At 45.2% G+C, this 25,646-nt stretch overlaps 1 protein-coding gene across 6 annotated transcripts in view; it reads right to left on the bottom strand.

Annotated features, from left to right (window-relative positions):
* Positions 1-25,646, bottom strand: part of LOC105707554 (mitotic spindle assembly checkpoint protein MAD1-like) — an 87,514-nt gene that overhangs the window by 38,324 nt on the left and 23,544 nt on the right. Inside the window, exons 5-6 of one of the 6 annotated variants that reach the window (XR_010338801.1) lie at positions 20,301-20,425; positions 9,162-12,671 (exon numbers count right to left, since the gene is read on the bottom strand). The exons of 2 other annotated variants lie outside the window; for them this stretch is intronic. Coding sequence is in view for 3 of the 4 variants with exons in the window: in XM_064366604.1 (XP_064222674.1) it covers positions 19,307-19,417 (111 nt within the window). In the remaining variant the exon portion in view is untranslated. Of the gene's footprint in view, positions 1-9,161; positions 12,672-19,291; positions 19,418-20,300; positions 20,426-25,646 lie in introns of those variants that run through there. 3 more of the 6 variants (XM_064366604.1, XM_064366607.1, XM_012438561.2) reach the window with 3 other exon arrangements.

The raw sequence follows: 25,646 nt of genomic DNA, 5'->3' as shown, positions 1-25,646 counted from the left end.
ACAAAGCCTCCAAGAAAATGGGATTATGTGAAAAATCTTAATCTGCGCTTGATCAGTGTATCTGAATGTGACAGGGAGAATGAATCCAAGCTGGAAAACCCTCTTCAGGATATTATCCAGGAGAACTTCCCCAACCTAGCAAGGCAGGCCAATATTTAAATCCAGAAAATACAGAGAACACCACAAAGATATTGCTCAAGAAGAGCAAACCCAAGGCACATAATTGTCAGATTTAATGTTTATTAAAATCATAAAAACTAAATATTGAAAAGAAGACTTTAGATAATATGATCCAGCTACCCATCATGATTTGGGGCTCAATAAACTGGGAATCCCAAGACTTTCCCTTATTATCTGTATTTCCTGAGCACGTAACTGAGTCATCTTGAATTCATTTGTTCATATGTGAAACACAGATCACAATAATTTCTTCTCCAGCTGTTGGGTAGATCAAATGAGATGATATTTATAAGAAGAGGGTTGTAAATGTAGGGGCACTAGACAGGTAACAGCTATCATTACTATTACCACTGATATTGGCAACATTATTATTAAGTGAAGAAGATAAAAATGCTATTGTAAAGCCTTTGAAGATTCCCCTCCAAGTGACTACTCATCTTCTGCTAGAATTTAAGCTTTCTAAATGAGAAATACTTTCCATTCTTTGATTGTTTCTCATGTAAAATAATTTTATATTTTATTACCACCCCTTTTGCTCTTCCTTAAATAGTAGTTAATTTGGAGTAGACTCAGGCTGAGAATTGAGCAAACAGTCCAGATGTGGTCTGAGCAGTAATACCTTCTCGTAGATTCTAGACTTCATACATCTGTTAATTGATCCCAGGCACCATATATCTCTTAGCAACAGTTGCATCACATTACTTTGAGTCTTAATCAAAGACAATAGCCTTATTCTATCTTCTTTCTTTTCTTTTCTTTTTCTTTTGTTTACTTTGACATTCTTCCATACCCAAGGGAAGGTCCTTGGAAAAAAAAACCCACAAATGAAAATATATAATGAAAATATGTAACACTTTTTCCCATCTTGAGCAATTATTGAACTAATAAGTGGGGAAATGTGCAAAACAGTCTCTCAAAAATCAAATACAAAAACCAGCAGTTATTTGCCTTCTCCTGTGTCCAGGAATTTATCCATTTCTTCTAGACATTCTACTTTATTAGCACAGAGGTGTTTATTGTACTCTCTGATGGTAGTTTGTATTTTCCGTGGGATTGATGGTGATATACCATTCATCATTTTTTAAATTTTGTCTATTTGATTCTTCTCTTTTCTACTTTGTTGATCTTTTCCAGAAACCAGCTCCTGGATTCATTGATTTTTGAAGTTTTTTTTTTCCACCTCTATTTCCTTTAGTTCTGTTCTGATCTTAGTTATTTCTTGTTTTCTGCTAGCTTTTGAATTTGTTCTTGCTTCTCTAGTTTTTTCAATTACGATGTTAGGGTGTCAATTTTAGATCTTTCCTGATATCTCTTGTAGACATTTAGTGCTATAAATTTCCCTCTACACACTGCTTTAAAAGTGTCCCAGGGATTCTGGTATGTTGTGTCTTTGTTCTCATTGGTTTCAGAGAAAATCTTTATTTCTGCCTTAATTTTTTCAATTTCCATGTAGTTGTGCAGTTTTGAGTGAGTTTCTTAATCCTAAGTTCTAATTTAATTTCACTGTGGTCTGAGAGACTGTTATCATTTCCATTCTTTTGCATTTGCTGAGGGGTGTTTTACTTGCAATTATGACATCAATTTTAGAATAAGTGCGATGTGGCGCTGAGAATAATTTATATTCTGTTGATTTGTGATGGAGAGTTCTGTAGATGTCTGTTAGGTCCACTTGGACCAGAGCCGAGTTCAAGTCCTGGATATCCTTTTTAATTTTCTGTCTCATTGATCTATCTAATGTTGACAGTGGGGTGTTAAAGTCTCCCACAGTTATTTTGTGGGAGTCTAAGTCTCTTTGTAGGCCTCAAAGAACTTGCTTTATGAATCTGTGTGCTCCTGTATTGGGTGCATATATATTTAGGATAGTTATTTCTTGTTACATTGATCCTTGTATTATTATGTAAAGCCCTTCTTTGTCTTTTTTGGTATTTGTTGGTTTAAAGTCTATTTTGTGAGTGACTAGGGTTGCAACCCCTGTGGTTTTTATTTTCTTTCCATTTGCTTGATAAATATTCCTCCATCCCTTTATTTTGAGTCTATGGTGTTTTTGCACTAGATGGGTCTGCTGAATACAGCACACCAATGTGGCACTAGATGGGTCTGCTGAATACAGCACACCAATGTGTCTTGACTCTTTATTTAATTTGCCAGTCTGTGCTTTTTAATTGGCCATTTACAGTTAAGAGTAATGTAACAATGTGTGAATTTGATCCTGTTATTATGATGCTAGCTGGTTATTTTGCTCATTAGTTGGTGCAGTTTCTTCATATCATCAATGGCCTTTACAATTGGGTATGTTTTTGCAATGGCTGGTATAAGTTGTTCCTTCCCATGTTTAGTGCTTCCTGCAGGAGCTCTTGTAAGACAGGCCTGGTGGTGACAAAGCCTCTCAGAATTTGCTTGTATATAAAGGATTGTATTTCTCCTTGTGAAGCTTAGTTTGACTGGATATGAAATTCTGGGTTGAAAATTCTTTTAAGAATGTTGAATATTGGCCTGCACCCTGTTCTGGCTGGTAGGGTTTCTGCAAAGATATCTGCTGTTAGTCTTATAAGCTTCCCTTTGTGGGTGACCCAATGTTTCTCTCTTGTTGCCTTTGGCATTTTTTCCTTCATTTCAACCTTGGTGAATCAGACAATTATGTGTCTAGGGGTTGCTCTTCTTGAGGAGTATCTTTGTGGTGTTCTCTGTGTTTCCTGAATGTGAATATTGGGCTGTCTTGCTAGGTTGGGGAAGTTCTCCTGGATAAGACCCTGAAGAGAGTTTTCAAACTTGGATCCATTCTCCCGATCACTATCAGGTACACCAATCAAATGTAGATTTGGTCTTTTCACATAGTTCCATATTCCTTGGAGGCTTTATTTGTTTCTTTTCCTTTTACTCCAATCCTTTCTTGGAGGCTTTGTTTCTTTCACTTTTCTCTAATCTTGTTTTCTTACTTTATTTCATTGAGTTGATCTTCAATCTCTGATATCCATTCTTACGCTTGATCGATTTGGCTATTGATACTTGTGTGTGCTTCGTGAAGTTCTCGTGCTCTATTTTACAGCTCCATCAGGTCGTTTATGTACTTCTCTCAACTGGTTATTCTAGTTAGCAATTCATCCAGTCTTTTTTCAAGGTTCTTAGCATTTTTGTATTGGGTTAGAACATGCTCCTTTATCTCAGAAGAGTTTATTACCCACTTCTAAAGCCTACTTCTGTCAGTTTTCAAATTCATTATCCATCCAGTTTTGTTCCCTTTCTGGTGAAAAGTTGTGATCTTTTGGGGGACAAGAGGCATTTTATTTTTTGGAATTTTCAGCCTTTTTGCTCTGGCTTCCCCCCATCATTGTGGGAGTCTTTGACGTTGGTGACCTTTGGATGGGTTCTCTGAGTCGACATCATTTTTGTTGATATTTGTATTATTCCTGTTAGTTTTCTTTCTAACCGTCAGACCCCTCTGTTCCAGGTCTGCTGGAGGTCCACCCTAGATCCCATTTGCTTTGGTATCATGAGCAGAGGCTGTAGAACAGCAAAAATTGCTTGCTGCCTGTTCCTTCTCCTGGAAGATTTGTCACAGAGGCACATCCACCAGATGCCAGCCAGAGATCGCTATGAGGTGTCTGTCAGCCCCTACTGGGAGGTGTCTCCAAATCAGGATACACAAGGTTCAGGGGTCCAATTGATGAGGCAGTCTGCCCCTTATCAGAGCTTGAACACTGTGCTGGGAGATCTGCTGCTACCTTCATAGCTGTCAGGCAGAGATGTTTAAATATGCTGAAGGTATGTCCACAGTTGCCCCTTCCCCCAGGTGCTTTTTCCCTGGGAGATGGTATTATTTATAAGTTCCTGACTAGGGCTGCTGTCTTTTTCAGAGATGCCCTGCCCAGAGAGGAGGAATCTAGACAGGCAGAAGCCCGAGATGCAGTGGGACCCACCCGGTTTGAACTTCCTGGAAGATTTGGTTACACTCCGAGGGAAAAACTGCCTACTCGAGCCTCAGCAATGATGGATGCCCCTACCTTCACCAAGCTCAATCATCCCATATTGACCTGATACTGCTGTGCTGGTAGCTAGAATTTCAAGACAGTGGACCTTAGCTTGCTGTGCTCTGTGAAGGTGGGACCTGCCGAGCCAGACCGCTTAGCTCCCTGTCTTCAGCCCTCCTTCCAGGAGAGTGAAGGGTTCTGTCTCACAGGCATTCCAGATGCACCTGGGGTGTGGAAAAAAAAAAAAAAAAAGCTCCTGCCATTAGCCCCATGTCTGCCCAAATGGCTTCTTAGTTTTGTGCTTGAAACCCAGGGCCCTGGTAGCGTAGTCACTGGAGGGAATCTCCTAATATGCTGGTTGTGAAGACCACGGGAAAACTATAGCATCTGTTTTGGACTGGAATGCACCATTCTTCCTGGTACAGTCTCTCATGGCTTCTCTGGCTTGGGGAGAGAAATCCTTGTACTCCTTTTGCTTCGTGGAGAGGTGATTTCCCCATTTTGCTTTGGCTTGCCCTTTGTGGGCTGCACCCACTCTCCAACCAGTCCCAAAGAGATGAACTGGGTACGTCAGTTGGAAATGCAGAAATCACCCACCTTCTCCATTGATCTTACTGGGAACTGCAAATCGGATCTGTTCCTATTCAGCCATCCTGAAACATGAGAATTTCCCACAGATTTTTTTAAAAGAAAAACGGAAAAATGTGAAAGGAAAATAAACCTTGGGGACCAAAATTATTGAGCTAAAAAGTCAAGCTGGAAACTGGTTAGGGAAAACCTGCCTTCCATTCCATTCAGAGTCATCCCAGTGCTGAGATAAATTCATATCTGATAGCCTCATTTGGAAAGACCAATCAGAAAAATGAATGCAATCATTTCTCTCTTGTCTACCTATAACCTGGAAGCCTCCTCGCCACTTCAAGTTTTCCCACCTTCACCTCGAATTATCCCATCACTTCAGACTAAACCAATGTAAATCTTACACACATATTTAATTATGTCTTATGTCTCCCTAAAATGTATAAAACCAAGCTGTGCCCTTGCCACTTGGCCACAAATCATTTGGACCTCCTGGGGCTGTGTCACAGGTGTGCATACTCAACCTTGGCAAAGTAAACTTTCTAAATTAACTGAGACCTGTCTCTTATTTTGGGGGTTTATAAACTATACTTCAAGGTTATAGTAACCAAAACATCATAGTTCTGACATAAAAAATCATTACACAAAACCAATGGAACAGGTTAGAGAAGGTTGTAGGCTGCACTCTTACAACCATCTGATCTTTGACAAAGTCTATAATTAGAAGCAATGGGGAATGGATTCCTATTCAATTAATGGTTCTATGATAACTGGTTAGCTATATTCAGAAAATTGAAATTGTACAACTTCCTTCTAACACATTAAAAAATCAACTTAAGATGGATTAAAGACCTAAATGTAAAACTTAAAACTAAAAAAACAGTAGACAAAAGCCCAGAGTAGAGTATTCTGGACATAGGCCATAGCAAAGGTTTTATGATCAAATGTCCCATGTTCTCACTCATTTCTGGGACCTAAAAATCAAAACAATTAAACTCATGGACATAGGCGGTGGAAGGATGATAAGCAGAGGCTGGGAAGGGTAGTGAGAGAGTGAGTGGCATGTGGGAATTATTAGTGGATACAGAAAAATAGAAATAATAAAACCCTGGTGACCATAGTCAATAAAAACTTAATATATTTGAAAATAACATAAAGTAATTGGAATGTGTATAACTTAAAGAATGATTGAGGGGATGGATATCGCATTTCCTATGATGTGCTTTTTTCATATTGTATGCCTCCATATCAAAACGTGTCATGTACGCCATAAATACTATGTATCCACAAAATTAAAAATAAAATATAAAAAATAACCATCTTTCTGTGTAGTAAACAGAGTTCCAAATACAAGGCTAGAGATCCCCACGAAACAACATACACTCTTTTGACTTGAAGAGTTTTCTCTTTGCTCTATACATAGGTATTTGTAGAAGGTGACATTTTGGAACATTGACTTCCAACATAGCAAGAGGGATAGCCATACCTATAAAATACAAGGACAGAGCAGGACTCACCAGTGCATTCTGTTGACGAAGTGAGCAAGCAAAATTAAAATTATTTTTTAAACATTGATTTTAGCTACTGAAAGGTCTATAGGACATTATCAGTGTTTCTGTAGGACCTATGATTTAGAATGTGAACTTGAATGTGTTTGTGATCATTACGCAGTAATTGCTGTAAAAACCCAGGTTGGTGTTGGCCACATAGGACTACAACATTCAGATAGGGAGAATTAGAGTGTTTCTTTGACAAGTTCCTTGAAAGGTGGCAGTAAACTTAGTGCCTTTCAGTGTTCTCCTTTTTGCCATAGACTCACAGAGAGTGAGAGGACACCTGGCACCTACACATCACTTCCTTAGCAGCCAAGATCAGCATATCATCCAGAATGAATTCTGGCTGTAGGAGAATATGGCATACACAGAGAGATGTTTGGCATTTGGTAATACCTAGGTGAGAGCTTTCTAAGCTCTTATGAAGTATGTAATGCATAAGGTCCATTTCTAAGTACTAGAAACATTATGCTGTGAAAGCACAGAATGTCTATAGTTAAGATGATAATACCATGGAGAAAAATATGACAATGTCCAGTGTCAGTAGTTTGTTTCCCCATTGTGTCACCAGCCCAATGCAAAGTACTGTCAAAATTAGACCTGGAGGTGCTATAAGGAAAACAATCTGAGGAAATGTAAATTTTCAGTCTCAAGCTCCAAAGATTGGTCATCAAAAAGTGTGTTTTTGTCTATCTCGGCTGTCACCTTTACTACACTGTAGCGGTCTGTGGTGTCAGGAGTGAACACTGCAGAGTTCTGGTTGCCCTTGTGAGGTTTGCTATCATAAACTTTGTCAAAGGAAATATGCCTGATTACAGAAATGAATATTGTTCCCTGACAATCAATATAGAATCCTGGGTCATACTTCTCTTAACATTTAATAATGGCTTCTGCTAAATTTGTGATGTTCTGTGGGATTGTATCACTTATGTCTAACATCTGAAATGGGATGCAAGGCACTTTCATCAAAAAGGCTCTAGTCATGCCAGAGATGACAAATCCTGGATAGATGTATTCCACGTATCTTACTGTTCTGTAAATGAGAGCTATCACAGAATAATCATTTTGGTCTTCAAGGCCAAAAGCAGCAGAAAAATTCCTCATGGCACTTTGTTATTAAAATGTTCCTGGGATCTCTTTAGTTTTTGAATTCTCCACAAGAAGAAAACATGATAAAAGTACTTGGTTTCAATTTTCATTGTATCACCTACTCTCATCTCACAATATTGACTTGTTTTTCATTTCTGAAACCCAATATGCTTAAAGTCATAAAGCAAATATTTAGCTATTTCAAATATGTTGCCTATAACTATTTGTGTGGAGGCAGTTCACCAGGTTTTCAAACCACCTGAATTGTGACATTTGTTTCCATGATTTCTAGAAGCAAGTTATCATTACATTATGTTTACATGAACACAATCTGTTCTGGTCTTCATAGTATGGAACCATATTTGTCTGTAAAGGACCCACACACATTACACTCCACAGTGGTTTTCTGTAGATGACCTTTACATATGTATCCACTCCCCTCACCAGATTTTTGCCAATCTTTGGTGAAAAACAGCTTTTTCTTCTATCTTTCTGGCTCTGGTGGCCATGACAAATGCCATTTGCAAGAAGCAGTCTAACAGCATTGGATAGATATAATATCTGTGCACGACTCTCTGGATATTCTCATTGAGTGCTTGTTCACAGAATGAAAAAAATGGGTTCTGCTTGAAAATAAAATATTAAAATCCAACATAAAAGAAGCATCCAGGAAGTTCATCACTGTTTAAAATCAATTTATACTTACTAACAACTCTAAAAAGCATCTTCTGTAACTTAAGAATTTAGTAGACAGCAACCATATTAAAATTCTTTCAAGGTACCCTGCAGTGCTTATGTAATCAAACATTTCTATCTCAACAGAAGAATTTTGAATCATGTATTAAGCCTAATATGACTTGGAAAACTGTAAATCTTCATTTGTATATTCCTTATTGTCATCTTGTAAAATGACATACTACCTGATTTAGCTGGCAAAAACCGAGAACATTTACATTTTCATCATGCTTAATTTACAGTTTCTTGTTTCACCCAGTGGCAAAATTTCATGACTCTAAAGCACTTAAACTCTCATCAAATCATTTTTGTAGAGAAATAACACAAAGCAGTAAGATTTTTAATATCAGCTAGCAGGGAGTAATTTATGTATGAGAATACCCATTTAATTTGTTCTAAGTTATCTGCTGCAATGCTTTCCTAAAAACATTAGATTTGCTTTTTTATGATGTGCTAGTACATGAACCCAGGCAAAGAAAGAAGTTTGAGACCTCATTTAACATGGGCTTATATCACTTTTCTGGGCATTGAGATCATAAAAACACCGTCAAAACTATAAGTTAAAGTGCATTGACTGAATTTTTAAAATAACAATGAGACAAAAAAGTTACAATGGAATTATTTTTGTTAAAACAAATGTTTTATAATTGTTAATATTTTCAAGAGACAGGGTCATGCTGTTGTTCAGGCTGCAGTGATAGTGTGCAGTGGCTGTTCACTGGCACCATCATTTCACAGTACATCCTTGAACTCCTGGGCTTAAGTAATCTTTCTGCCTCAGCCTCTGGAGTAGCTGCGACTACAGTTGTGCATTACTGCACCTAGATTTTGTGATTTTCCTCCAGTGAAAAATAGTCAAACCCTAGATAAGTTTCTTAATAAGTCAAGCATAGTTGAACTATTTTTTTCCTTACCAACTCTGTAATTGATACTCCTTGTCATTACTGGATTCACTTTGAAATCCCCAGAAATAGACTTACTATGAGTAAAATCACATGAAGATGTTACCTGGGCGATCCTTGGTTGTGTTCATGAAAGAAAGAATTTACATAAAAGATCAGTTTGTAAATAAAGAAAAGTTTTATTGGGAAAGTACAAACACACTCCAAGAGAGGAGGGGGCTGACCCTGCTGGAAACATCCCCATGACATTCTGCATTGTTATCTTTTATTGCCTCAGTTATTTCTTTGCCCAGTTCTCACCAAAGTTCGGGGGATCCTCCCTAACTGTGCTTAATGCACATGCATGGGAAACACTGATCAACACGAATCCTATCTAATGGTGGCACTGCATATTACTACCACCCTGGGAAGGTATAGCAGTCAATTTTGTACTCATTGTGCCTGCTCAGCTCTCAGAATTCCTTTGCCTTTTTTCCTTATCGTAATCTTAACAACATTCTGACAGTTCGAAGATGGAGTACTGAGTATCCAAAGAGGTGTTCTGGGGGGTTCTTTCCAACATGGATACCTCCCCCTTGTGCCTGCTCATATCTGACTGTCTACTCTTACATTCTCCCTCAAGTGATTGGGACCCAGAAATCTTTTGGGAGATGGGGCAGACGTCATTCTCTGTAGCTACTTCCTGCTGAAAAGGGCCATCGAGGGTCTTCAGGGTCCTTCCTCCTTGCTTGCTGTCATGGTGAGGAGGTTTTGACGATTGTTATCTCTTAGAAGATTTCACCCGTGCTGTCCAGAGGACACATACAGGGACTTGGTTGTCCTGGAGGGAGGGAAAGAGGTTGATATACCCATCACAAGACCATTTGAAGTCTGATGGTTCCTAGGTGGGAAGAAATAAACTGAGAAGATTCAGAGAGCAAGGCTCAAAAAGGAGAAGGAAGATAGAGGCCAGGGGTCCCAGGAAAGGGAAGAGCTATCAGAATGAAGACCAGGTGACACCCCAGCAGAGCCAACTCTTAATATGCCTTTACCAAAGATGAGAGGCCTGGTCTATAAGATCTCTAATGTACTCCTGGACCTGCTCTGATCTGTTAACAGAAAAATACAGGAATTATGTTAGAAATATGAAAACTAAAGAGATACTGTAACTAACCTTTGACAAGTAGTTCTCCATTCTGATATTTGAAGACAATGAGCTTGACGTAGGAATCCTTAAGTCTTCTCTGGGATTATGCGTTCTGTTGAGACCTAAACTGTCATTAAACTTTCAATTGCAAGGTGTTTCTAGGACTGGCATCGTAGTATATGTGGCCAATAAACATCTGGTCTGTTCCTTCATTAGAAGTTTGGTAGTAAAATCTGCTAGAATTTCCTTCTGTAAGACTGCAAAAGATGAATGCTGAGTGTTTATTTTTGTTCCAAAATGATGTGTAAATAATGTTTGTGCTGTTTAAAAAGTTCACGAATGACTGAAATATACCACAAATGATGTGTCCCTTTTTCAAGTCCATCTGCTCTGAGCTCCAGCTGACTTGGAGCTCCAATCACTCTGAGCTCCATTTTGCTCTGAGCATCATCTGCTCAGAGCTCCATCTTACTCTAAGCATCATCTTTTCTGAGCTCCATCTTCTCCAAGCTCCAGCATGCTCAGAGCTCCAATCACTCTGAGCACCATCTTGCTCTAAGCATGACCTACTCCAAATTCCAATGACTCAGAGCAATGTTTGGAGTGCCAATCACTCTGAGATCAATCTTGCTGTGAGCATCATCTTTTCTGAGCTCCATCTTACACCGAGCAACATCTGCTGCAAGCTCCATCTTGCTTGGAGGTCTTTCTTGCTTCAACCTCTATTTATTCCAAGCTCCACGTGCTCCAAGCTCCATCTTGCTCAGAGCTCCAATCACTCCAAGCACTATCTTTCTCTGAACACCGTCTGCATAGACATTTATCTTACTCAGAGCTTCATCTAGTCAGAGATCCATTTACTCTAAGGTCCATCTTGCTGTGAGTTCTAATCACTCTATGCTCCATCATGCTGGGAGCTCCAGTCACTCCCAGCTCCATTTTGCTCTGAGCACCATCTGGTCGGAGCTCATCTTACTCTGAGCAACATTTGCTCTGAGGTCCACCTTACTTGGAGCTGTAATCACTATGGGTGCCATTGTGCTCTGAGCTCTAAAACCTAGCAACACGTCCTCCAAACTCCATCTTGCTTAGAGCTTATTTTTGCTCAGAGCTCTATCTACTCCAAGCTGCATCTTGCTCAGAGCTCCAATTGTTGAGAGCAATGTTCAGAGTGCCAATCACTCCAAGCTGCCTCTTACTCTAAGCACTATCTGCTCTGAGGTCCATCTTACACCAGCAACATCTGCTCCAAGCTCCATCTTGCTTGGAGCTCCTTGTTGCTCAGAGGTCTATCTGATCTGAGCTCCATCTGGTTTGAAACTCTAATTACTCCAAGCTCCATCTTGCTCTGAGCACGATCTGCTTGAAGCTCCATCTGCTCTGAGATCATCTTGCTTAGAGCTCCCATCATTCGGAGCTCAATTTTGCTCTGAGCTCTATCTTGCTCAGAGCTCCATCTGCTCAGAGCTCCGTCTGCTCTGAGCTGTATCTTGCTCAGAGCTCCATCTGCTTAGAGCTCCATCTGCTCTGAGCTCTACCTTGCTCAGAGCTCCATGTGCTCAGAGCTCCATCTGCTCTGAGCTCTATCTTGCTCAGAGCTCCATCTGCTCTGAGCTCTATCTTGCTCAGAGCTCTATCTGCTCTGAGCTCTACCTTGCTCAGAGCTCCATCTGCTTAGAGGTCCATCTGGTCAGAGCTCCATCTGCTCTGAGCTTCATCTTGCTCAGAACTCCATCTTCTCTGAGCTCCAACTTGCTCAGTGCTCCAATCACTCCGAGCTCCATCTTGCTCTAAGCACCATCTGATCTGAGCTCCTTTCACTCCAAGCTCCATCTAGCTCGTAGCTCCATCTTACACAGAGGAACAACAGCTCGAAGCTCCATCCTGCTTGGAGCTCCTTCTTGTGCGAACTTAATCTGCTCAGAGCTCCATCTGCTCAGAACTCCATCTGCTCTGAGCTCTATCTTATTCAGAGCTCCATCAGCTCCGAGCTCCATCTTGCTCAGTGCTCGAATCACTCCGAGCCACTGGCAGTGTAGCCCAAGGATAGTGCCAACACCCCACCCTCCACCACCGGCAGCATAGCACATGATGGCAGCCCCGAACCTGTCGCTGCCTTAGACACTGCAGCACTCAATGGCACCCGTAAACCAACCTCCTGCCATCAGCAGGAAAGCCCAGGATAGCACCCGAACTGGCTCCCTACAATGGGCAGTGCAGCCACAGTTAGCGTCCCCAACCAGACCCCCACCACAGGCAATGATGCCCCCATACGTGGAAGCCACCATGGGTTCTATGAAGAAACTCGCTCTGCCCCCTCTGCGGACTCCTTCCTGCTGTGGCGCCACCTCTGTGGACTCCCTCCGACCGCGCCGCCGCTCCTGCCGGATCCTTGCAGTAAGGACGGTCTCGGCTTCCGTAGGGGCACGCACGCTGACAACGTCTCTTGCATCAACCTGAAGCACCACCCCCTCTTAAAGCTGCTTATCAGCAGCTCGGTCTGACCAGAATCGCTTCAGGTTGGATGACAAGTCTTAGGCTAATCAATCAGAACATACAAATAAAGACCAATTAGAGTAGACCTTGAAGTTTGCTCTGATCCAATCAGAACATGTAGTCTAGGAACACCATATATAAAGGATGGCAAGTGGGAGTCTCACCGTTCCAGACTAGCAATTCTTTTGTTGTTGTTGTTGTTTATTTTTATTTATTTATTTATATTTTATATTATTTTTTTATTGCGTTTTAGGTTTTGGGATACATGTGAAGAACATGCGAGATTGTTGCATAGCTGCATATGTGGCAGTGTGATTTGCTGCCTTCCTCCCCTTCACCTATATGTGGCATTTCTCCCCATGCTATCTCTCCCCAACTCCCCAACCCCTGCTGTCCCTCCCCTATTTCCCCACAACAGACCCCAGTGTATAGTGTTCCCCTCCCTGTGTCCATGTGTTCTCATTGTTCATCACCCGCCTATGAGTGAGAACATGCGGTGTTTGATTCTGTGTTCTCGTGTCAGTTTGCTGAGAATGATGGTTTCCAGGTTCATCCATGTCCCTACAAAGGACGCGAACTCATCGTTTTTGATGGCTGCATAATATTCCATGGTGTGTATGTGCCACATTATCCCTGTCCAGTCTATCATCGATGGGCATTTGGGTTGGTTCCAGGTCTTTGCGATTGTAAACTGTGCTGCAATGAACATTCGTGTGCATGTGTCCTTATAGTAGGACGATTTATAATCCTTTGGATATATACCCAGTAATGGGACTGCTGGGTCAAATGGAATTTCTATTTCTAGGTCCTTGAGGAATCGCCACACTGTCTTCCACAATGGTTGAATTTACACTCCCACCAACAGTGTAAAAGTGTTCCTATTTCTCCACATCCTCTCCAGCATGTTTTCTCCAGATTTTTTAATGATCGCCATTCTAACTGGTGTGAGATGGTATCTCAATGTAGTTTTGATTTGCATTTCTCTAATGATCAGTGATGATGAGCATTTTTTCATGTTTGTTGGCCTCATGTATGTCTTCTTTTGTAAAGTATCTGTTCATATACCTCGCCCACTTTTGAATGGGCTTTTTTCTTGTAAATCTGTTTTAGTTCGTTGTAAATTCTGGATATCAGACCTTTGTCAGATGGGTAAGCTGCAAAAATTTTTTCCCATTCTGTTGGTTGCCGATTCACTCTAATGACTGTTTCTTTTGCCGTGGAGAAGCTCTGGAGTTTGACTAGGTCCCATTTGTCTATTTTGGCTTTTGTTGCCAATGCTTTTGGTGTTTTGGTCATGAAGTCCTTGCCTACGCCTATTTCCTGAATGGTTTTGCCTAGGTTTTCTTCTAGGGTTTTTATGGTGTTAGGTCTTATGTTTAAGTCTTTAATCCATCTGGAGTTACTTTTAGTGTAAGGTGTCAGGAAGGGGTCCAGTTTCTGCTTTCTGCATATGGCTAGCCAGTTTTCCCAACACCACTTATTGAACAGGGAATCCTTTCCCCATTGTTTGTTTTTGTCAGGTTTGTCAAAGATCGGATGGTTGTAGATATGTTGTGTTGCCTCCGAGGCCTCTGTTCTTTTCCATTGGTCTATATCTCTGTTTTGGTACCAGTACCGTGCTGTTTTGATTACTGTAGCCTTGTAGTATTGTTTGATGTCCGGTAGTGTGATGCCTCCCGCTTTGTTCTTTTTAATTAGAATTGACTTGGCTATGCGGGCTCTCTTTTGGATCCATAAGGTGGTTTTTTCCAGTTCTGTGAAGGTGGTCATTGGTAGCTTGAAGGGGATAGCGTTGAATCTGTAAATTACTTTGGGCAGTATGGCCATTTTCATGATATTGATTCTTCCTAACCATGAACATGGAATGTTTCTCCATCTGTTTGTGTCCTCTCTTATTTTGTTGAGCAGTGATTTGTAGTTCTCCTTGAAGAGGTCCTTTACATTCCTTGTTAGCTGTATTCCTAGGTATTTTATTCTCTTTGTAGTAATTGTGAATGGCAGTTTGTTCTTGATTTGGCTCTCTTTAAGTCTGTTATTGGTGTATAGGAATGCTTGTGATTTTTGCACATTGATTTTGTATCCTGAGACTGCTAAAGTTGTTTATCAGTTTCAGGAGATTTTGGGCTGATACGATGGGGTCTTCTAGATATACAATCATATCGTCTGCAAATAGAGACAATTTGACTTCCTCTTTTCCTATTTGAATACCCTTTATTTCTTTTTCTTGCCTGATTGCTCTAGCTAGAACTTCCAGTACTATATTGAATAGGAGTGGTGAGAGAGGACATCCTTGTCTAGTGCCAGATTTCAAAGGGAATGCTTCCAGTTTTTGCCCATTCAGTATGATATTGGCTGGTTTGTCGTAAATAGCTTTTATTATTTTGAGATATGTTCTGTCAATACCTTGTTTATTGAGGGTTTTTAGCATAAAGGGCTGTTGAATTTTGTCGAAGGCCTTTTCTGCATCAATTGAGATAATCATGTGGTTTTTGTCTTTGGTTCTGTTTATGTGTTGAATTACGTTTATAGACTTGCGTATGTTGAACCAACCTTGCATCCCCGGGATGAATCCTACTTGATCATGGTGAATAAGGTTTTTGATGTGCTGTTGCAATCGGCTTGCCAGTATTTTATTGAAGATTTTTGCATCTATGTTCATCACGGATATTGGCCTGTAGTTTTCTTCTTGTTGAGTCTCTGCCGGGTTTTGGTATCAGGATGATGTTGGTCTCATAAAATGATTTGGGAAGGATTCCTTCTTTTTGGATTATTTGGAATAGTTTCAGAAGAAATGGTACCAGCTCCTCTTTGTATGTCTGGTAGAATTCAGCCGTGAACCCATCTGGACCTGGGCTTCTTTTGGGTGGTAGGCTCTTAATTTCTGCCTCCACTTCAGACCTTGTTATTGGTCTATTCAGGGTTTCGACTTCTTCCTGGTTTAGGCTTGGGAGGAGGCAACTGTCCAGGAATTTATCCATTTCTTCCAGGTTTTCTAGTTTATGTGCATAGAGTTATTTGTGATAATCTCAGATGATGGTTTGAATTTCTGTGGAATCTGTGGTGAGATCCCCTTTATCGTTTTTTATTGCATCTATTTGGTTATTCTCTCTTTTCTTTTTTATTAATCTGGCTAGTGGTCTATTTTATTGATCTTTTCAAAAAACCAGCTCCTGGATTTATTGATTTTTTAAGGGTTTTTCGTCTCTATCTCCTTCAGTTCTGCTCAGATCTTAGTTATTTCTTGTCTTCTGCTAGGTTTTGAGTTTTTTTGATCTTGCTCCTCTAGCTCTTTCAATTTTGATGATAGGGTGCCAATTTTAGATCTCTCCTTTCTTCTCATGTGGGCACTTATTGCTATATATTTTCCTCTAGAGGCTGCTTTAAATGTGTCCCAGAGATTCTGGTATGTGGTGTCTTCATTCTCATTGGTTTCGAAGAACATCTTTATTTCTGCCTTCATTTCATTGTTTATCCAGTCGTCATTCAAGAGAAAGTTGTTCAGTTTCCATGAAGCTGTGCGGTTCTGGGTTGGTTTCTGAATTCTGAGTTCTAACTTGATTGCACTGTGGTCTGAGAGACTGTTTGTTATGGTTTCCGTTCTTTTGCATTTGCTGAGGAGTGATTTACCTCCAATTATGTGGTGAATTTTATAGTAGGTGTGATGTGGTGCTGAGAAGAATATATATTCTGTGGATTTGGGGTGGAGAGTTCTGTAAATGTCTATTAGGTTTGCTTGTTCCAGGTCTGAGTTCAAGTCCTGGATATCCTTGTTCATTTTCTGTCTCGTTGATCTGTCTAATATTGACAATGGGGTGTTAAAGTCTCCCACTATTATTATGTGGGAGTCTAAGTCTCTTTGTAAGTCATTAAGAACTTGCCTTATGTATCTAGGTGCTCCTGTATTAGGTGCATATATAATTAGTATCGTTAGCTCTTCTTGTTGCATTGATCCTTTTACCATTATGTAATGTCCTTCTTTGTCTCTTTTGATCTTTGTTGCTTTAAAGTCTATTTTATCAGAGATGAGAATTGCAACTCCTGCTTTTTTTTGCTCTCCATTTGCTTGGTAAATTTTCCTCCATCCCTTTATTTTGAGCCTTTGTGTATCCTTGCATGTGAGATGGGTTTCCTGGATACAGCACACTGATGGGTTTTGGCTTTTTATCCAATTTGCCAGTCTTATGTGTGAATTTGATACTGCCTTTTTGATGCTAGCTGGATGTTTTGCCTGTTAGTTGATGCAGATTCTTCATTGTGTTGATGCTCTTTACCATTTGGTATGTTTTTGGAGTGGCTGGTACTGGTTGTTCTTTTCTATGTGTAGTGCCTCTTTCAGGAGCTCTTGTAAAGCAGGTCTGGTGGTGATGAAATCTCTGAGTACTTGCTTGTTCGCAAAGGATTTTATTTTTACTTCACTTATGTAGCTTAGTTTGGCTGGATATGAAATTCTGGGTTGAAAGTTCTTTTAAGGATGTTGAGTATTGACCCCTACTGTCTTCTGGCTTGTAGGGTTTCTGCTGAGAGATCTGCTGTGAGTCTGATGGGCTTCCCTTTGTGGGTAACCCGACCTTTCCCTCTGGCTGCCCTTAGCATTGTCTCCTTCATTTCAACCCTGGTGAATCTGATGATTATGTGCCTTGCGGTTGCTATTCTTGAGGAATATCTTTGTGGTGTTCTCTGTATTTCCTGGACTTGAATATTGGCCTGACTTGCTAGGTTGGGGAAGTTTTCCTGGATAATATCCTGAAGAGTATTTTCCAGCTTGGATTCATTCTCTTTGTCACATTCAGGCACACCTATCAAACTTAGATTAGGTCTTTTCACATAGTCCCATATTTCTTGTTGACTTTGTTCATTCCTTTTTACCCTGTTTTCTCTAATCTTGCCTTCTCGTTTTATTTCATTGAGTTGATCTTCGACCTCTGATATCCTTTCTTCTGCTTGGTCGATTCAGCTGTTGAAACTTGTGCATGCTTCGCGAAGTTCTCGTGTTTTGTTTTTCAGCTCCATCAATTCACTTATATTCCTGTCTAAGTTGTCAATTCTCGTTAGCATTTCGTCAAATCTTTTTTCAAGGTTCTTAGTTTCTTTGCATTGGGTTAGAATATGTTCTTTTAGCTCATGGAAGTTTCTTATTACCCACTTTCTGAAGCCTGATTCTGTCATTTCATCACACTCATTCTCCATCCAGTCTTGTTCCCTTGCTGGTGAGGAGTTGTGATCCCTTGTAGGAAGAGAGGTGTTCTGGTTTCGGGTGTTTTCAGTCTTTTTGCATTGGTGTCTTCCCATCTTTGTGGATTTATCCACCTGTCGACTTTGTAGTTGCTGACTTTCTGATTGGGTCTCTGAGTGGACGTCCTGTTTGTTGATGATGAAGTTATTTCTGTTTCTTAGTTTTCCTTTTAACTGTCTGGCCTCTCTGCTGTAGGACTGCTGAGGTCCACTCCAGGCCCTTGCTTACCTGGGAATCAGTTGCAGCAGCTGCCGAACAGTAAAGGTTGCTACAAGTTTCTTTTTCTGCTTTGATACCTGCCAAATATCAGTCAGAGCTCTCCTTTATGAGGTGACTCTTTAGATATACGGGGGTCAGGGAGCTGCTTGAGAAAACAGTCTGTCTTTTATAGTAGCTCAAGTGCTGAGCTCTGAGCTCCGTTGTTCATTCAGAGCTGCTGGGCAGTTAAGTTTAAGTCTGCAGCAGCAGAACTGATAAACCCCTTTTATTCCCCAGGTGTTCTGTCCCAGGGAGTTAGGGCTTTATGAGTTTGCGCTGTGCTGCTACCTTTTTTTTTTTTTCTTCAGGGCTGCCCTGCCCACAAAGAGGCAGCCTAGTCACTCTCTGCCTGCAGAGGCTTCGCTGAGCTGCTGTGGGCTCTGCCCAGCTGCCGTGTGAACTTCCCTGCAGTCCTGTTTATATGGGTGTAGTTAGAACTGCCTCGGCAATGGTGGCCCGCCTCTGTAATGACGGACTCTCTCTGTAATGGCGGGTTGCCTCGGCAACGGCATGCTGTGTCGGCAATGGCGGACTGCCTCCGTAGTCGTGGAGTGCCTCGGTAATGGCGGACGCCCCTCCCTCACAGAGCTGGACCGTCCCGGGTTCAGCTGTGCTTGCTGTGAAACTCTCAACCCAGAGCATTTCCAATTGCTGTTTGTTTTTGTTTTTGTGGGGTTGGGACCAGCCGGGCCTGATCTCCTGGCTCCCTGCCTCAGAGCCTTTTGTTTTTTAGTTGAACGGTCGGCTCTCTCCCAGGTGTCCTGGTCGCCTGTTGACAAGGCACCAGGATCTGTGTGATTTCCCATGCGGTGACCCACTGCACCGGCTGAAACCGTGGCTCTGAGATTTGTGGCGCTATTTTGCCCGGGAATCTCCTGGCCTGGCTCCCTGCTTCAGCTCCCCTTGCTGGCTAAGTGGGGACACAGTCCCGTTTACTCTGCACTGGGAACTGCCACGTCGGGGCGCCAGCAAAACAGCCACGGTGGCCAAAACAGCCAAGCTGGCGACCCGTGGGGCTCCTCCGCCTGAGAATCTCGTGGTCTGTGGGCAATAAAAATCGGTCTGGAAATGCGGGGTCCACTCCCCCTCTGTGCTTTCACTGGGAGCTGCAATCCTCAGCTGCTCCTAACTGGCCATCTTCCAGACTCACAATTCTGAGTACATGGGCCCACCTGCTGCGAGCTGGCTTAGAGAAGGAGGAAGGGTAGCCGCCCACTGCCCATGCTGGAGGCTGGAGTCTGCAGTATCGGGTCATGTCGCTGTTGTGGTTGGTGGTGGTGACGGAGACTACAGCGCAGCTGGAAAGGTAAAAGGATGGTGGGATAGGTTCGCCATCCTGGCCCGTGCAGCCTGAGGCATGGGGGATGGCTTGGAGTTGCCCTGCTGTGGGCAGTGGGCACTATCCAGGGTGTCACTGCTGGTGTTGCGGAGGCTGGTTGTGGGGGTTATTTGGGGCGCCACTGCCCGCAGAAGGAAGAAGGTTGGGGGCCCTTTCCTGGGGTGTGCTACCCATTCCTGGGAGGTGTGATGGGCCCTATCACAAGTGGTGGGGATAGGCCAGCAGAACTGGGGCATTTTGTGGGCACCATCCAGGGATGTATTGCCCTAGGTGGGGGGTGAGTTGGAGGAGCTATCAGGTGCTGCAATGCCCTTGTTGGGGATGGGTTCGTGGCACTATGGGATGCCACACTGCCAGCGGTGAGGGGTGGGTTGGGGGTGCTATCAGGTGTTACATTGCCCCCAGTGGGTGGGGGGGTGTGATATCGAGGACATCATTGCCTGTGTCTGGGAGCTAGTTGGGGACACTATCCAAGGCTGCATTACCCACATGGGGAGCAGGTTAGGGGCACTATCTGGGGCTGCAGTGCTGGTGGTGGAGGATGGATTAGGGTTACTATAGTGTGCTAAACTGCTGGTGGTGGGGAGGAATGTGTTAAAGGCGCTATGGGAACTGAGACAGATGTTGAGGAGCTTGTTGGGAGAGCTACACAGGTTTGAACTGCCTGTGGAGGGTTGGTGGGGGCACTCATGGGGCCAGATACACAGCCTGAGTGCGGGGAGGTGGCGGATGGGTCGGGTGCTCTCATGGATCTGCATTGCATGGCAAAAAGCGGGTCAGTGTGCTATTCCGGGCCATGTTGGTTGTGGCAGGAGCAGGTTGGGTGTGTTATCAGGGGCTACCTGAGCTATCCATCGTGGTACTTCCCAAGATGGAGAGGGAGTTTGGAGTGCTCTCCGTGGCTGCACTGCCCAAGGCAGGGAGTTGGTTGGGGGCGCTATCCAGGGAGAGAGGAGCCAGGACCAGCCTTGAGAGGATAACAATAATAATAATAAATAGTAATAGACAAAACCAGCAGCATCACCCCAGCCCTCCAGGGCAGCAGGACAGGCACATAAGAGCTCAGCCTTCAGTGCCTTCCACACACAACCGTCCAAGTTCAAATCTGCTACTTTAAGCAGCCCAGTCTTCAGTGTTCTTGTTAGGGCAGCTGAATAGACAGACGTGCAGCCACAGGGCATCTGTTCCCTCAGACAAGGGCCTAGAAGAGGCGCTCAGCAAATACTTGCTGAATTAGACAAACTTGCCTCAAATGCAAGAGGCATTTAAAGCAAACCAGCTCCATGCGATACTTGCTGTGGCCTGTGTGATTCCTTCCACTCTGTGGAGGAGCCTCATGGCATGCACTGAGGAGGAGGCTGGACAAGGAAACCTCAGCTGGTGAAAGGGCAGTGAGTCTGGAACCAGCCCTGGGGCCACTGAGGAAGATCAGCACCTGTTCCCACCCAGCCACTTTCCAGAACAGCCTGGATCCTCCCAGCAAACCAACTTACTTAGCTTTACAGGACTCCAGGGAGGTTCCCCTTCCTCTCTCTACCCTGAAGACCAGGCACTGAAAAACCTGTCTGTGGCCACACAGCAAGAGAGGTGACAGGTGTGGCTCAGGAAGGGGGGACCAGTGCTGTGGGATGGAAGGGTGGGAGCAGGAGCTCCAGATGGGGAAGGAGGGACCCAGCCTGTGTGGGATGGAAGGGTGGGGGAAGGAGCTCCAGATGAGAAGGGAAGGACCTGGCCTGTGTGGGATGGAAGGATGGGGGCAGGAGCTCCAGATGAGGGAGGGAGAGACCCAGCCTGTGTGGGATGGAAGAACAGGGGCAGGAGCTCCAGGTGGGGAGGGAAGGACCCGGCCTGTGTGGGATGGAAGGACAGGGACAGGAGCCCCACGTGGGGAGGGAGAGACTCAGCCTGTGTGGGAAGGAAGGACAGGGACAGGAGCTCCAGGTGGGGAGGGAGGGACCCGGCCTGTGTGGGATGGAAGGACAGGGACAGGAGCTCCAGGTGGGGATGGAGGGACCTGGCCCGTGTGGGATGGAAGGACAGGGGCAGGAGCTCCAGGTGAAGGAGGGACCCGGCCTGTGTGGGATGGAAGGGCGGGCACAGGAGCCCCAGGCAAGGGCCCAGGAGAAGCTGCCTCCAGGGCTGGAGAGGAGGACAGTGACACCAGGCCACATTCTCAGACTTTGGGCCATTCCCCAGACCTGCCCCGGACACATCCCTGGCCACTACGAGCTGCTCCCATCTCAGGACACCTGCACACCAGGGCATGTGGGGACATACGTGCTGGTACAGCATGAACTGAATGGGTTGCCAGGAAGGAGGAGACTGCCACCAGCCACAAAGAGCCCCAGTACCAGCAATGAGCCCCTCCAGCATGCCCCCAAGCACGAAGCTCCAGTCAGAGGTGGCGCTTATTCACATGGCAGGACTGGTCCAGAAGGTGAAATGACGCACTGTCAGTTAGCAAACCAGGAGACTCTCGTGATCATTCATCTGGAGGCAATGGCCATGCTGGTGGGTGTGACCAGACAGATTCCGGGCAGGGCACAACCATGAGGACAGCACTGAGGAGGGGCGCACTGCTGCCTGGTCCATCCTCAGCATAGGCACCAGTGAGGACAGAGGCATCAGTCACGCCTCCTATACGTGCTCAGCCCTGCAGGCCTACACACAGCCCCAGGGCATGCAGTCCCCTTGGGTATATAGGGTCTCTGGGGTCTACACACAGCCCCTGGGTGTGCTGGGTCTCTGAGGTCTACACACAGTCACCGGGTGTGCGGGGTCTCTCGGGTCTACACACAGTCCCCGGGTGTGCGGAGTCCCTCGGGACTACACACAGTCCCCGGGTGTGCAGGGTCCCTCGGGTCTACACACAGTCCCCGGGTGTGCGGGGTCCCTCGGGTCTACACACAGCCCCCAACAACAGTCTTTTCAGGGCAAGTTCTGCTGGCATCCTCACCTTTCCACGAGAAGCTACAGGCTCTGAGAGCCAAAGGGACCTCAACTCCTGCCTGAGAGGCCCCAGAGAGCCCAAGGCTTCTCCATGGGGTGGGGCCCACAGGACCTGCCCTGCTCATGGTTGTCAGATTTCAGAATCTGTCTGTAAAGCACTTGCTGCTAGGCCCAACTCAGAGCGGGCCTCAACACCCTGCCCATTTCAGAGACGGACAAAGAAGGGTGGGGGACAGGAAGCGGCCTGGCCAGGCCTCGGTACTACTGTAGACACAGACCTTGGTGGGTCAGACTTAGGGCAGGGTGCTTCTGGAAGCAAGGAGCGGGCCCAGAGGGGCCACAAAGGGAACTCAGGAATCAAGGAAGATGCTCCCTAATCAGAGCTGAGAGCAGCGTAATTCCCTCTAAATCAGAAAATAAATCTTCCCTCCATACTCCCCAAAGTCTATAAAATATTACAGGATTTTTTATAGCTGTAATCTAAAGACTTCTATCTCCAGCCACTGCTGGCCTAGCTAATTAGGGGGCTCGCTAATGATATGACTGTGGCCCAGGCAATCCCTCCTTATGATATTAATTGCATTTAAGGAAAAAAGAATGAATTGTACTTATGCTTACTAATTAGTACAGGTTTGCTAATTAATAATAAGAAAGTCAAAGTGCCTTTGTCTTGTCATTGGCAATTAACTAAAGATGTTCACATTTTCCTTTTTTTTTCTCTTTCTTCTTTCTAAATAACAAAATAAATTTGGGTTGGAAAGCAGTGGGTAAAGGAGCTGTAGGCCAGGAGACGGGACCAGCACCAGGGCCGTGTCCCAGACCATTGTAGACAGAAGGCATGAGGAATGCAGTCAGCCCTGCCTGGAGTGCGGCTTCTCGACACGAGGCCTCGGGGGCAGACCAACTGGTCGCCCCTTCCCCAGACAGCACCCACTGCTGAGCCAGTCACCGGGAACCGGATGGGAGGGGGCTCAGAGCCAGACCGCTGACTCTGGCCATCCCAGCTCAGGGCAAGCTCCGGCTCTGGTTTCTCCACCATATAATGAAAAGGGAACCAGGCTGACCTGCAGCCCAGAAACTCCTTCAGACAGGACCATGTGCCTGCATCTGTAATCCCCAGAGAGAAGCCAGTGACCCTGAGGGCTCTGGGTCACACAGAGAAGGGGGGACCTGGAGCCCATGGCTGCACGGCCCAGCGAGGTGGCAGGGAGTGGTGGGTGAGGCCACTGGCCCTCAGGCATGTCTGGCAGGGTCAGCCCCAACCACGGTGCCTGTGGCCCCATTGCCTGGCACTGCTATCCCCAGTAACTCCTCTGAAAGGCTCTGCATGGCAAGAGGGGCACAGGCCACCAAGACCCCTCCTTTTGTCCCTCGGGAGCTCGTCTGGAGGGCCTATGGCTCCAAACAAAGGATGGGGCCAGGAACAGGAGCCCAACCCGAGGAGGGGTAACAGCACGACCCGGCTTCCATGGGGGCAATCCTCCTATCACCAAATTCTAAGTCAAATGCTGCAGCTTGGGGCCCAGGCATTAGAGCTTAAAAACTGCTGGGTACAATGAATAAGGAACAGAAATTCTATGGGCCAAAAATGAGGGGAAAAAAAACCAGGTTGAAAAGCAGCCAAGTCTCCAGTCCAGTGCAGCACAGAGCGATCCCCACAGCCCCCTGACCAGACCCGGAGGCCCCGAGAAGCCAGCCCTCCAGGGGTGGCCACACCCACCCCACCTGAGGGCCTAAGACCAGTTTCTGTCTCCCTCCCCACAAAACAGGCCTGGAGTGAGCAGTTCCTCCAAAACCACCTACAGCTGGGGAGGGGCCAATGCCCGGCCAAGGTGCCTGCTCTGAGGTGTCCATGCCTCTGTTGGACGTGGGAAGTCCATGCTCCAGGGCAGCTGCGGGCACCGGGCAGGTGGCTCAGTCATAATGCAGGCGCTTGGCATGTGCTCAGACAGCTCCATTTCTAATTCCTCCTGGCCTCCTGCACATGAGGAAGCGCAGCCTCCAGGCACGTTTCAATTCAGGCCAACACGGAGGCAGCCCGGTGTGTTGACACACAGAACACCAGCGTCTCCACAGGGCATCTTCCGACAGGAGCATCCCTCCTCAGAGAGCACCCACCCCACCCCAGGCTGCTCCAGAGGCAACAGGAAAAGGGCCCTGGCTGAAGGCACCCAGGAAGCTCAGACACTGAGAAGGAAGCACCGACAGCCCTCGGGGCTAGGAACAAGGAAGGCCCTGCGCGTGCCCCCCACAACCCCCCACCAATCCCCCACACAGGTGGAAAAAGCCCTGGCATCCCTCCTGAACACCTGCACTCAGGGGAACCAGACCCACAGTCCACAGTCCACAGAGTACCCCCTAACCCCACTCACTCCTGGACACCAGACCCCGCATCCACAGAGCCCCACATAACCCCACTCAATGCTGGACGCCAGACCCCACAGTCCACAGAGCCCCACATAACCCCACTCAATGCTGGATGCCAGACCCCACAGTCTACAGAGTCCCACATAACCACACTCAGTCCTGGACACCAGATCCCACAGTCCACAGAGTCCCACATAACCCCACTCACTCCTGGACATCAGATCCCACAAGTCCAGAGTCCCCCAACCACACTCACTTCTGGACACCAGATCCCACAGTCCACAGAGTTCCACGTAACCCCACTCACTCCTGGACACCAGATCCCACAGTCCACAGAGTCCCACATAAACCCACTCATTCCCGGACACCAGACCCCACAGTCCACAGAGTCCCACATAACCCGCTCACTAAAAGCAGGAGCACCTTTCAGGCCTGCCCTGAGCTGTCTTGGATGAAGGCAGAGGAATGGAAACTGAGTTTCAGGCCTGCCATTAAACAATACAGTTATGATGGGTTCCCCTGCAAATTACATCAGCAACAAAAGCTCACAGTAGAACACAGGGAGAAAAATAAACAAAACAACAACCCTTTAGTATTTCTACAGCCTAAAGAGAAACGGTTCATACTCCAATTTCAAAACCCAGACCTAGGATAGGCCTGTTCTGGAACCCCCACAGCCTGCTTCTTTTCCCTCCATTTAGAAAAGTGTCTCATCTCCGCCTCCCTCCCTCCCTCCCTCCACCGAGCTCTGCTGGCAAATCCACCCTGGTGAAACCCCCTTCCCCAGTGACTGTGTCTGCCTTCCACCCAGCCCGGCTCCACGTTCACACCATGAGCTTCAGCAGGACCGCTGGAGCCCTCACAGGGCCAGT

Source organism: Aotus nancymaae, unplaced genomic scaffold (genome assembly GCF_030222135.1).
Source record: "Aotus nancymaae isolate 86718 unplaced genomic scaffold, 86718_ANA_hifiasm-v0.15.2.pri h1tg000064l_1, whole genome shotgun sequence".
In the NCBI taxonomy this organism is placed as follows: Eukaryota; Metazoa; Chordata; class Mammalia; order Primates; family Aotidae; genus Aotus; species Aotus nancymaae.
Note: the sequence above shows the minus strand (reverse complement) of the source record. Positions and strands in the feature narration are given on the sequence as shown.